This window comes from Zonotrichia albicollis, chromosome 10 (assembly GCF_047830755.1).
Source record: "Zonotrichia albicollis isolate bZonAlb1 chromosome 10, bZonAlb1.hap1, whole genome shotgun sequence".
NCBI lineage: Eukaryota > Metazoa > Chordata > Aves > Passeriformes > Passerellidae > Zonotrichia > Zonotrichia albicollis.
Genome location: NC_133828.1, coordinates 25,526,477 through 25,540,696, shown reverse-complemented (window position 1 = coordinate 25,540,696; position 14,220 = coordinate 25,526,477). Strand labels below are relative to the sequence as shown.

The window sequence follows — 14,220 nt, the reverse complement described above, 5'->3', positions numbered from 1 at the left end:
ATGCAGTACTTATTACCATCCTCATAAGCAGGAAAGAAAACCAGATTTTGGAAGCTTTTGGAAACCCATGATTTTGAAAAATCTGCATAAACCCAGAAAATCAGCTTCAGTTAAAAGAAAAAATAAGGCAGTACAAAATAATAAGCATTTTGGATTTAATTGTAAAAGCAACAATATTAATTCCACAGTGCCATGCAGCATTGCAAGCCTTCATACTGTTTATTTTTATTCTTTTTCTGGATCAAAGTTACCTAACATCAATCTGCAAAATATTTGGTATCTCTCCTAAATGCCCAAATGGAGGAATCTTAGGCAAGGAATAAAGATGGAACACTTACTGATTCAAGTGTAATCAAAAACATACTATCAGAAAACCAAAATCAAGCCTCCTCTTCCTCTCCTAGCACTGTACACCCTGTATCAAAATCAAGAGCAGTAAAATGTACTAACAATCTTCACTCACAAGTGGAGGACATGGCTGTAATCCTGTATTCTTAGTAGAGGGAAAATACTGAGAAAGGAAATGCCATTTTTGCATAATCATGTCTTAAAACAGAGCTGCACTCTCTAATGCATCCTGGACAGTGCAGACTGTAATGGTAACAACAAAGTATTGCATTCAAATAGTTATGGGGAAGAATTTAAAAATATTTCAATCTTATGTGGCTAGAAATGATTTTAAATATTACATCACTTTGCAGTTCTGAGATAAAAAGCCTTCTTATTTGCTTGAGACAAGACTTCAGAAAGCTTTAGACAGAGCAGATTTTCTTAAATTAGCTTGAAAATTCAGTTTCCAGGGCAACGTAAGCAGGTCTTCATACATCAACATCTCTTTGCACCATTTTTATAAATACGCTTTGCTAGAATGTCATAAAATACTTTTTAAATACAGCAAACTATTTGGATCACTTTGATCCTTTTCTCTGCCTTTGAAAGAAAGCCGACTGTCTCCTTTCCTTTCAGAAGAACCTTATCAATAAAACTGTCCAACTGTTTTCCTTTGGAGAGGCTTTATCCAGCAATGCCTGCAGTGATACCCATGCGTGTAATACATTTCTACCAGCACCTGAGTGTTTATGTAACATTTCACTAGGCATCCCTTATTCATCATCCCTTTTCAGTCTGCAAGTAGGAGATGTGATTTAGACTCTGTGGCATGCTGGGACTCAGCTGGTTTATATATACAATTAGCCTGAATGTCTGTTTCACAGAAGCAATGTGGAATTTGCTGGGGTCCACCTTGCACATCAAGATCCCCAATGACTTTCTCACACCTACCAATACATGGAATGGTATCAAAGAAATAAAGGTAACTATGCATCTGTCCATTTTCTCCTCCATTCTAAAAGGGTGGGGGGGAAAAAATCTCTTAATGATAGTGATTGTCTCCTCCCTGCGAGTGCTGGAGGGGTGCTGTGCATTGCCCCAGTGAGTCAATAAACAGACACCTGAAACAGCAGCAGCAGAGTGGATACATCTCCTCCTTCCACTGAGCAGGGAGCAGACTGACCCTGGCCCCGGCTGCACATTACAGAGTTACAAGGGGAGGAATGACTCAGGAAAAGAACACTGAGTGACTGTTACCTGCACATTTTACTCCCTGAGCAATGAGGCCCCACATGAAGTTGGCACAGTATTCACACCAGTGCGGGCCCCTGAACGTGTGCACCTGGAAGACAGCAGCAGAAAGAGAATTACAGAAAATGAGCCACCGTTTCACAGACATCAGCATCAATGCATGTAAACAGTGCAGAACTCCTCTTCTTTGAAGGCAACACACGCAGTTTCTGGAAGGTTCCCTTTATCACTGCAGGAAAGGAAGAAAGGAACGAAGAAAGATTTAACACCCAAGGCTCTTGCAGACCTGTGGAAAACCAGAGTCCTCCATTCTGAGCCATCCCAAGCAGCAGAACTGGGTCTGTGGGGTCTGCTCCAAGACAAGGCATAGCCCTCCTCCCAGCTCTTGGCATCCCTCTGTTTGGCAGGAGTCTGGCCACAAGGCAAAGCTTTTGCAGCAACTGTGCAAGAGTTCACTTTTCAATCTCAAACGCTTTCTGCTGTGGCCTCCTCTTCATAAGGCACTGTGTGAAATGGGTAGAGGGCTGCAAGATTCCACCTCACATGGAAAGAGTCCTGCCAGGCAAAAATACCAGTGCCACACAGAAATACTGTACATTTGCCTAGAGACTTTCCAGTTTAGAACACCTCCAACAGGAAATTAATTTTCTTCAGACTAATGCTACATATTGAAAACCCAAAATGAAAAAGAATAATCCACTGAACCAGGAAAAAATTCAAAGCTAAAGAAGAAAAAAAACCCCTAGGCTTGCTTTCATTCCTGACTCACATGCTTGTTACAAATCCTGCAGCCACCATTAACTGCTTCTGATTTCATTCTGATAAAGCTTCTGCTGTAGGAAACCACAGGATTCTTTACAGAGAAAATCATTACTTCCTTAGCCAGTGTAAAAGGCTTTGAGCTGCTATTTAGAATAGACAGGCTGAAAATAAAATTAGTAGCTGATGATCATAAAGAAATGAAATTTGCAGTGAAATACAGCAAAACTGCTTTAGGCTGGAGTCACTCAGCTCCGCAGAGCTGCTGAGTGGGTGTGGGAACAGGCAGTAACCTCACGTGTGTGCAGTGCCTGGTGGGATCAGTGTGGAGCAGGAGGGAGAAGGAGCTGGGGAAAATGTTTGTTCCTGACATCTGCACACAGCTCTGGCTACGAACACTGAAAGAAAGGCAAAGTGGCCTGACTGAGGTGGCAAGTGTCCCCCATGCCATGGATGTAAGGGGCAGCTGGATCCAGCTGACACCCTCACAATGACACTGCAGAGCAGCACCCTGCAATTCAGTCACAGGAAGGTCTGCAGCGTCCTGGGCACCCTCAGAGCAGCAGACATTGCTGAGACACTCTGGAAAGCTCCTGCTGAATTCACCGAGTAATTCACAAGCACATCTGTGCCAGGTGACTCCTGACTGCCTGCTCCAAGCAAGCCCAGGTGCCCTGCCCTGCCTGTCCCCACCCACCCACCTGCCTCTGGAAGGGGACATGTGCTCCACCAGGCCTCTTCTCCCTGCAGCTCTGGCTGGCTTCCACAAAGCAAACGATGACAAGACTGTCAGCAGCTGTACTCTCCATTTTCTTTTTTCCTCTCACCACAAAGAGATTTTTCACACCATTCACTTGGTTACCCACCTGCACTACCCACATCATTTTGACTTTCTTCCGCAGACTGGTGGTTTTTATCCACGTTTTTGGCAGTGTTCTCTTCCCAGAATAAGAACATTCTAATATCCTGAAGCAAAGCATTGTGCTTTCATGCCTGCAGGACTAACAGAACTTTTTCAGAGAAAAAAAGAAGGCATAATTTGGGTCTCCCTTTTTTTTTTTTTTTGGGTCAAATTCCCCCTGAAACATACTTCTTTAAAATACTTCTTAAAAATCCCATTGAAGAAAATTGAAGCAAAATTGACATTTCACAAGTGTGGACAACAAAGAATTTCTTTTCACAATATTTTTCAGTTTTTTAAGTTGTTTTGTTTTCAGTATCTCTGGTTGCACAAAGGAGGGGAATTTTGTTTTGTTCCTTAAAATGCTGACGGATACATTATTAGTTCTTTCTAAATAAAAAGAATTATATTATCCTACCTTGTGCCTCTGTGGTTGCTGATTTCGATTCATCAAACATCAGATCACTGAATGTTCTATTTGCTGAAGCATTTCCAATGCTGTCCTTAGGTGCTGGAGTCCCAGCTTGGCTTTTCCACAGCCACCCCCAGTGTTGATACTCACTAAACCTCAGATGTCCTGTCTCTAACTGGCTGTTTTAGCAATGACCATTCTTCCTTCTTGGCATCTTGCTCCCCACCACTGCCTGCATGTTTCCATCTCCTCCTGATTCTCCTTAGAAACTCTTCTGCAGGGTCTATCACATCCCAAATCTGCCATTCCAACCTTTTCCTTCCATTTTAAATATTATGAACTTTTCTAATGAGCTCAGTTTCTCTTACATTAAGTAACTATGATTCACCTAGAATGTACCACAGCCAGCTCCCCTGGTATCACCCTGGCTTTCAGCCTGCTCCTCACAAGAGTTTACATGACTCATCATCAACTTAAAAATGACAAGGACAAGGTGGACTCTCCTCTTCCCTACCGACAAACTGCTTGTGCTGGTTGGACTGACTTTGCCCTTCAGAACCACTGCCTCAGCAGCTTAAGCACTTCTGTCTCATCCCATGCAGCCAGGCTTCATGCAAATACTGAAATGCCTTTCCATATCATCAGCTGGATTTACCCAGAGGCTGCTCTGCTCTGTGCTGCCCCATCCAAATTACTATTTCTTATCCATTATTCTGATTGCAAACTCAAAGCAGATTAAAAGGTGAGGGTAGGTTTTTCTGTGTCCCATGATGCTCTGCCTTGCTTCATCCTTATGAGATGGGAGGTTCTCTGGCAATATTAAACAGGAGGCCCAAAGGTCACCATGTCCTTCCAGCCCTGGTGTAAACAGCCCTACAAGACCAGCTCTGAAGCCTCTGCTTCTGAGGGATTTCTGAGCAGAGCTTTCTTTTCCCAGAGCATCAATATTCCCACTTCTGTGCAGTGGAATTGGACACCTAACCCTGCCCTGCTCTGAATACACACCCTCCCTGGGAATTAAATCAGACACAGTCAGTGATGCCAGGAAATAGTGAAAAATTGGTCTTCTGAGGTAGGTCAGAACAGCCTCCAATACTAGTTAGAGAATGGGTGGGGTCTGGCAACTAAAAAGAAACACCTTAGCATCCCTTTGCTAGTTCAAGAGCCAGCACCTGCAAACAATACTGCATTTATCACATGACACTGTTTAACACAGCATTCTGATTTTATATTTAATTCCCAGTTCTAAAAACTAGCCAAGCAACTTGTCTGTTTTCAAAACTAAAAGATGATTTCCAGAAAAATTGTTAAAAACACACCCAGCAGAGTCCCAGAGATCCTGACTTAAATTACAAGGGGTTGCTTTCCCCTTGTAAAAAAGAGCATCTGCAATATGCAGATTTTACTGTCTTATAAAATGTGAGAGAACAGGATTGCCAACTGTGCCTTTACATCTCCCAATCCTTCCATTCTCACTCCCACCCAAAAATCTCCTTTTCTCTCTTTCCAAATGGGAATAATTTTGTAAAAGAATCTGGGAAATGACTGAGTGGGAGAGCAAATTAAACTGGTTTTAATCTTGATTTTCTTCTCTTGGAATTTTACAAGTTAATTTAAAACAAAAGTCTAGATAATTTTAAAGACAAATATCTGCTTCAGAAGCTATATAAAATACTATTACTAAGCTGTCCTGCAAGTCTGAGGTAAGAAGAGAGCCTCATGTTAGGTTTATACCCTAGGCATTTCTATTTAGAACTCTCCTGCACTATCAACAAGGCATAATAAACATGTTACTACTGTGAACTATGTAGCAGAAGCTTTTTGCTCAGCCTTAAAAAGTATTTTCTTAACACAAGGAAAAATAGCTCAATTCTTGTGATTAACAACTCTGAGTATTAAAAAATGTTACTTTGTTTTGTATTTAAAGTTTTTTTTTAAAGGATAAAATTTTAGGAGAACCAAATAAAAAATCAGGCAGTGACTCTGACAGCAGATTCTACCACAAGCTGTGAACTCCTCAAGCAGATCTCCCCCCATTATTTCTCAGCTCTATAAAGGTCACTGGTGAAGTTAGTTACCCGTGCATCTTGTTACTCCACTTATTTTTTATGCTTTTGGTTTTTCCAAGGCAGTTATTCAGCCACCCTTGATTGCTACATGAAGATCAGGAATAAGGCAGCAGATAATGTTTATTCTTAACTGGGAGACTTACATTTTATCACAGCAAGGCAGGGAGGAAGAGAATGAGAGAGTATCAGTGAAGAGCTGTGCAAATGTGATATGAGGGAAGATGGTGGATCAACAGAGCTCTAGCAAAGCCACTGACAGGAAGAAAATAGGGCTGGACTTGAAAAGCTATAGTTATAGAAAACCAACACTGGGCACATATAACAGAAATGTTTGGGACAGTCTGGACAAAAAAAGCCTCCTTTGTTGAGGGCTGCTGCCACGGCCCCACTGAACACTTGTTCCATCAGACCCTGCTCCCTACAGAGCACCCCTTCCACAGCCCTCCACACCAAACTGCTGCTCAGAGTGATAGGGTCTGGAAAATCCAGGCATTACCATCTGCTGTGGGATGGGATACATTACCTTGGAAAAGGATGGGAAAAATACTGCTGATCTGTACTCCTGGGCTACCAGAGCTTTACACTTCAGGCAGAAGCCTTGTCAGGGCTCAGAGCGCACCAGGGACTGAACACGTGTCACAGCCCAGCATTAGCACCACATGGTACTCCAAAGGTTCAGGTCTGCTGGCTATACTGTCCTTCAAACAAATTCCCAAGGATGATGAGACACTGCTGATGGTGACTGTCAGCTCAGTGGTCCTAACTGATTTGCAATTCCATCAGCTGAATTCTGCCTACTGGGGCTTTACCAAGCTTTAAACTGAACGTGGGAGACATTGTAGATCCCAATTAGAACGATGAACTCAGCCTGTATTATTAACATCTGTTTTCCCTGTCACAGCTGATTTTATCAGGCACTGAGCACACCCATGCTGGCATCCAATAGGCATTTTCATCCATCCCTGGTCCAGAGATTGCCTGGACGTGAAGGATAAAGAAGAGATGTGAGTGAGAAACTCAACCATCAGTCTGGGCAATGCTTCCATTTGTCCTTGTATCTATTATGATGATTTGATAGTGCCTCTAAAACAAGGGTTTCAAAGCACTTCAAGTATTCCAGCACATGGTAATTCTCCTGGGAGGAAAATATTGCTGCTGAAAAGTAATCTGAGAAGCAAGAAGACTGCCATGACAACCCACATGGCAGAGCAGGATCTGCAAGATAATTGCTTTCACCTGAAGGTGTAACAGAACTGAATGTAACCGAGAGCAGAGAACACACCCTCTCCATACCTAGAGCTGACCCTGCTCAGCCCAGCTGGGGTGTCAGCCGTGGGGAGGCAGCCTGGGAGCTCCCCAGTGCCTCAGTGCAGCAGCTCTGGGGAGGAGAGAGCTGTCAGAGCTCCTGTCAGAGCTGCCTGCCTCGCCCAGAGTGTGCGGCATAAATAGCCTGGCCCTCGCTGCTGGGGGCACGGGGAATGTGGGGCAGGACATCTCCCTCTGCATCCTCACCCACTTGGAGCCAGAAGCGCTGTCAGACCTTGTTTGCTCTCTGCTTTGCACTGCCTGTGTCAGCAGAGAGGGAACAACTGCAAATTGAGGTTAGCTTGTGCTGTACAAGAGCCGAAGTGAAAAATGAGAATTGCAGGTTGTTGGCTTTTCTGCTTGTAAATTGAGTGAAAGTGGCCACCTTTCTTTCAGGATGAAAAGCTGACTTTCTTTGAATTGATATCTGGAAATGGGAACATTTTGTATTTTATTTGAGGTCAAACTTACTCGATACATGCCTCCATACAAAAAATTCTGAAACTAGAGGTGAAAATTGAAAATAATCCTTAGAATTACATACGTACCTTATGTATAAATAGAATATAAACCCCTGAGAGATTCCTAAATGAATGCTTTTGTCAGGATTCTAAGGCTAATATGGAGGAAAAGCTGTTGATGAGAGAGCATAACATGCACTAGAAGCTTCTAGAGACAAAGTCCCAGTCCTCCTGAGAGGAGCACTTCCCAGCCTTACCAGAGAAATGAACTGGTCTGGCTTTGGGCTGTGCACCAGCCAAACTCACAGGATCCACACGTGCAGACTAAAAAAACTGCTGGTGTGGTGGGAAGGAATTACAGCCCAAATAAATTAAGTATTTAGAAGAAAGGCTTTCTTTCTCTCTTATTTTTTATCAGTGGCAAAGCCTGAATTCAGAGACTAGCACTAGAAAACCAGAAAGGTTTAAATAACATTGTGCTATTTGGAAACTGCTTTGGGGAAAAAAAGTGCAAGGAACATTAAATAAATACTTTAGGAGGCTAAAATCCATCAATGCCTAAAAGCTTTTCTGGACTGAACAGTCTTATGAGTTTCAGAAGGAACAATATAGAGCAGATGAGGTCTTCACAGAAGTTTTGTAGAAGTTTTTTTTCCAGTTATGTTCTCCAGGTATTTTCCCTGCCTTTGAACCATTTTTCCTCCTCAAGTCCTAGGAGTCTATAGAAACATTAAATTTCCTGAGGTGTTCTTATCTGTGGGAACACACACTGGCTCTCCCCAGGGATTATGCTAGAGGCACCCAGCTCTCTCTGAATATTCACTTATTAGTGCAGTGGCTCAATTAAAGATATTTCAAAAATATGTCCAGTGCCAGTTCTGTTCCTAATAAAAAATCCAGCATCTTCTTTTCAGTGGAACTAGATCAATTTACCCCAAATCAGCATCTGCCCCAGTTTTCAGAACATCAGAAATAGAAATGAGTTCATGTCAGAAGTCACAGAAAAATGGCTCTGCTTAATATAGTAAGAGTTTGTTATAGTTTCTGGCCTTTTTGAAGCACTTCTGCATTTTCCATCTCCCAGTTTCCCAGTGTTTAGGCATGGCTCTACTGGGAAGCTCTCTAGAATAAGATGTGGCATGGAAGTGATTTGCTGTGACTTCTTACACTAGCAAAGCACCCAGCGCAGATGCAACTACACCAGTAAAACCTGGGCCAGGGCCAGGTGGGTTATTTGTTTCCAAGATGTGATACAAGTTTCATTGGCGGAGTAACTCTTGTTAATATCAGCAGTCCCATCACTGAAGTGATGCTTGAGTCTGTCTATACCAGCAAAGTCTTTCCAGGGACTGGTCCTCACCTGAGCCTTCGCTCCTTGTGCATATTTAAGGTTACATTCTACTTCCAGTTACTTCTGGAAAACCATGCTGTCTCTGGCCTGGAGTTCCCCATTTGGCCTTTCAAGTGGGTCATCCTCTAAGAGAAAGCCAGGACATTGCTTCAGTCAAGGAGGCGGTGAGGAATCCCAGCTAACAAGGCTCATCAGCACCTTGGCTGACTCACTTGAGCACCCATGGAGAAACATCTCTCTGGAAGAACTGTTGGCTTGAAAGGGAATTATGTTGTTAATCTTGACTGATTAAGCAAGCAGTCTTGCAATTGTTATTTTTTACTGTGCCCTCAGCACTAGTAAGACAGTGACTAAGAGGCAGCACGAGAGTACCCAGCACTGCACAGAGAGATAGCAAAAAATAAATCTTCTGGAGATAGATGTGGTTTGTGAAAGGCAAGAGAGAAACAAGGCACTATCCTGGGGAAAATGGTGCATGGAAGCACAGCTCTCAGCCCAGCCCTGGCCGGCACTGACACCTTCTTGCTCCAGTGAAGCACCATGGACTAACCGAGGCAGAAGAGTGGCTTGTGCCTTGCACTAGGGGCAGCAAGGAAACACCTGCAGGCTGCTCTGCTGCCTCAAGGCACCAGGAGCCAGAGATGTCTGAAGGAATACCTGTAACCAGCCAAGGGAGCTAAAACTTCCCCAGGGCCTATGAGTCACAATGCTGAAGGCGAGTGAAGACCTTAAAGGTGTTTTGTCCAGGCTTATTTTAAATTTGCCAAGTGATGAGGAGCTTATTGCACTGAGTAACAAATTTCACAACCCAGGAGATTTCTTGCTGTTAATCTCAGATTTTCACCTTCCTTTTAAGCCATCATCCCGTAAGTCCCAGCTCCTTTTCCACCACTGCGCGCCTTATCAAGAACATTTTTCAAGCACAGTTTCATCTCTTTCCCCAGCCCCATGCAAACACAAACAGCAGGCAGAGGAGTGAGGTCAGTGCTCAAAGCACAGCACCAGGTGGTGAGGAGATGCAGAAGATATTCCATGTCAGAGAGGGTGGACCCAGGGCAGAAGGTACCTCATTAGATGCACCTTTTCATCACCAAAAGCAGAAATGGAGAGATGAGGAGAGGAAGAGTGGGAAAGTGCAGAGGACTGAGCGAGGGGAATCCTGTGTGTTCATTACCCTAATAAACTGCCTCCCCAGAGAGAGAAGATGCAGAAAAACCCTAAACCCAGCTTGGATTACCTGGCTAAGTCTTTTGGGCTAGAGTCCACTTCACACCTTCCAAGCCAGAGCTTCCCCTGGTCCTCCTCTCATTTTCCATCCACATGGCACCTCGCCCCTATTCCCTTCAGATCTGCAGTTCCTTTATTGCCTTAACCTCCTTCATCTGCCTGCCCAGAAGTGCCCAGCTGCTTCCGATCCTTAAACCAGTTCAACAGATTAAATATCAGCTGGGTAAGAAATTTTATTTTAACTTACAAGCTGACACAGTTATTGCCTTTTGGGGACAATATAAGCAACTATGAGAATTGTAAGGGACAGTAAAAAGCATTCTTATTGGTAGGATCCAGGGGTAGAATAAATTTATGGGAATGATTAGGTATGAATCTATTCTGTTTGCTTCTATGAAGTCACAGAACTTTGTAAAGTCTTCTGTTACAGAACTTTCCCCTTTGATTAAGTTCTTTTTGTAAGAAAATAACCCCACTGGCTTCAGCTATGCTCCTTGTCAGCACTTCCAAGAGCACAGGTCTCCCAGAGCTCCCAAATAGAAGATGCTCTTGTTCATCTACACTGGGTGGAAGAATAAGCTTGATATCCATCACACACACACACCCCTGTCCATATTGATACATTTGTAGCACAGTCTGTGGGGAGATTTATTGCCCATAATGGTTAGTGAATTGAAAAAAAAAAAAAGCTTTTAAAGCCTTTCTGTGAGAAAAGGTGGGGCTGAAATTTTGAAGATGGTAAAGTGACTGTCCTCATTTGGTCTAATGATTCATTGTGCAAGAGATCTCACTCAGTGTGCTGGATTTCATAAAAGCACAGTAAACACAAGGAAATCAAAAGTAGTCCAAATATGCAAAAAAGATAGACCCAATCAAGTCACACTCATGTCAAATTCCATTATTCAATTAGAGCTAAATAAAATGCCCTATCAATGTAAGCCTCTTTAATCTGACATATTTGAATTATTAGAAAATGGGTCTTTTAGATTTATAGAGAAGAACACAGAAATATTAATTTTTTATATAAATTGGAAAATGCAAAAATATGCTTAAAAGGAGAATATTTTTCACATCTAGCTTTCATCCTGCAGGACATGCATTTAAAACTTAGTCAGAACTGACATTTATAAATAATCATCCCTTTCTTTACTTACGGAGATTAATTTAAGAGAATTCAGGCACTCTGTATTTGCATTTGAGATGTGCTCATGAGAGACCAGCCTTTCCCAGCCAGGAGAATATTACAGAGCTGGAGATCATTACCGACCTGCTCTGCTTGCAGAGCTCCCTGTCACCCTGGCTACCCAGCCTGTTCCCTTCAGGCAGGAGACAACTCACATTCCAGGAGATTTAAGTAAGATTAAATCCTCTCAAAAACCCTGCCATGTCAGCACTCCTAGTAAAACTGTCTTTACATTCTTCTTTCAAACAACCCTTGAAGCAAAACATAGGTTAATGGATTTATTCAGGGGACCTCTTGATGATTTAAAAGCAGCTTTCATGCTCACCCCTCCCCTAGGCACTGCACTCCTGCAATGAGGATTCACTGCACTGTATTCCTCTACCTGAGCTCTGTGCAGGGTCTGAGTGCTCAAACTGCCCTGAGTCCCCAGATACCCACCCACAGGGGCAGGAGCTGCAGGGAGAACTGAGGTCCCTCAGCCCGTGGTGAGCTCTCTGGGGTGTTTGCTAACCCCAGGCTGCCTCTGGAGTGCTGCAGCTGTCACCTTCCCTTCCCCAGGAAAACACCACAGCTTGCTGTGCATGTGTGGTCTCCATTTCTCCCCTCTCTGCTAGGGTGCCACAGCGTTTCCAGTGTAAAAGCATTTCTGAGACCCCTTCATTTCTGTGAGCAGTGGTGTGACTGATCAAAGAGCTGCTGGGAGAGGGTCAGGGGTCCCTGTCTGGTGCCTTGTGCCTGCAGCACAAAAAGCAAATCAGCTGCAGAGCTACAAAGCAGCAGACACACTCCTGTTTGCTGTGGAGCCTCTGGGGACAGCAGTCACTGCTGATTAGCTGAACTGGATAAATTTATTTAATTTCTCAGTTGTTTTTTCTTGGTTTGTTTCAAAAGTCTAGGTTGAAGACTCTGGGCCTGACATTTCCTTCCTCTCCACATGGGTGGCAGATTTGCAGCTTGGCAGGCAACCTAGGAGACTCATGCAGACATTTTAAATGGTGACATCTATACATGCAAGGAAAAAACCTGACAGATGCAAAGAAATTATAAAGGAGAGAAGCACACAAGCTAAGGATGGCCATTCATTTTAGAGCCATAACACAGTACTTGCTAAGAGCTTATGTTTTTGCTTCTTATTCTGATGGGAAAGTAGACACATTTAGAATTCATGACTGCCAGCAGCTTTCCTTCCATAGGAAGGTTGGTTGCAGCACACCCTGTAGAGGGCTTATTCTCTTCTAGTCTTTTATAGCAAAAATTATCTGTGAAAGGCAACTCCATTCCACTGACTTGAGAACAGACTTACTTCTCAAGGTATATTTTTCTGGCAACAGTATGTATAAAGGAATTACAGTACAACTATTATAAAGAAAACAATCCATGTGGGAAGTTTGTGACATGGCTATGACCTTGGAGCAGACATACAGTCTGGTTTTGGAAAATACTGGAAAACTCACAGCTCTGAAACTTTCCATAAACAGTTTATGAAAGAAAACGAAATAAACAAACCTGAATGAATGAAAATCGGGTTATCAGATTATTTTCAAAACAGATATGTTTCAGGCTGTTAAAGAAAAGCAACTAGGAAACACAGATGTGCAAAATTAAATACTTATTATCCTACATACACTGCAGTACATGGAAAATCAAGATCTGCTAGCATCTACAAGAATTATCTTCAAACTCTAAGGAACGAATGAAAATTGCAAGACGTTGCAGATATTTAGGACACCTCAGGAGCCTGTGAAAAAATGCTCTGTATTGAACTGTCAGCCTGCACAAATATGTTATGCCAAGCATTCACATTAAACACTTCTTACATACCAGTCTGTACACAGTTTTCAAATTTGTGCTTAATGGAAGTACTCAAATGAAACAAAACATCCTGATCACATAAAGTTTCCATTTTTGGTGATAATCTGCACTCAAAAGCCAGAAGGCAGTTTAAATAAGATCAGATGGAGGATAGGTAGATTAATATACGTGCATGCATGTGGACATTCCCACATTCCGACATATATGCATGATGGAAATCAAAACTGAAAACAGGAGACATTTAATGGATGCTTATATCATCAGATGCCTGTATTACATTAACAATCTGCTTTTCTCTTAAAAGAAATAAAAGCAGGTTTTTAGGTTTGGTTTTGGTTTTTTGTTTTTTTTTTACATTAAAGACAACATTTGGCCTTCAAATTATATATATGAAATTTGTACTGTCATCTACAGTACAATCCAGTACATCTACAGGAATCCAGTAAAACATCACTTTACGCAGTCTTAAAATTAAGACTGCCTATCATCAAGTGTATTTGACCAGCAAAAGGTTACATTACTAAGTCCTTACTGGACACCTATTACAGACAGACACAAAACACAAATATGTTGAACTGACACGTATTGCTCTTACCAAAGAACATTGGTTATTTAAGGCAACTAGAACAGTAACCAGAAGCTACATAGAAGACTAAGTAAATTTTATTAAAACACAACGTAGTTGCTGATGCCAGCACGTCCAACAGCTTCATGGCATAAGCCTCGTTAGTTTCAACACTCAATTCATTGACACAGGAGAAAAGCCAGAAACTAAGGGAAATGCAGACCATCTGCTCAATCCAGATGCAGCAGAACACACTTCTTACCTCCAAAGCAATTTACAATCGACAAACTCAGATAAGATCACTTTAATCATCTAACTATAGATCTGAGAGGTTTTTTGCATTGAAAGTAAAACTGGACTGCATTCGAGTTGAAAGAAAACTTTGCTGTTTTTCTCACCTTTAGCATCTCTCTCAGTATAAACCAGTTCTAAATAAAAGAGGTAACTAGATATGGCAAATATCATTGAAACAAATGTGGGCACACAAGCAGCCAACAACAAAATCCCGGTTCCTCTGCTCGATGTTCTAAACGTGTCTCACTGATGTAACTGGCAATGAGCTTCACTTGCAGCTTTTAAGTTCCTAGAAAGTCA

The 14,220-nt window shown here is 42.4% G+C and overlaps 1 protein-coding gene across 5 annotated transcripts in view; it reads right to left on the bottom strand.

The window, feature by feature from the left end:
- CHN1 (chimerin 1) overlaps positions 1-14,220 on the bottom strand; it is a 91,948-nt gene that overhangs the window by 13,791 nt on the left and 63,937 nt on the right. For all 5 annotated transcript variants that reach the window (XM_005484081.3, XM_074548451.1, XM_074548450.1 and 2 more), the window contains one exon: positions 1,588-1,672. In XM_005484081.3, coding sequence (XP_005484138.1) covers positions 1,588-1,672 — 85 coding nt within the window. The remainder of the gene's footprint in view (positions 1-1,587; positions 1,673-14,220) is intronic.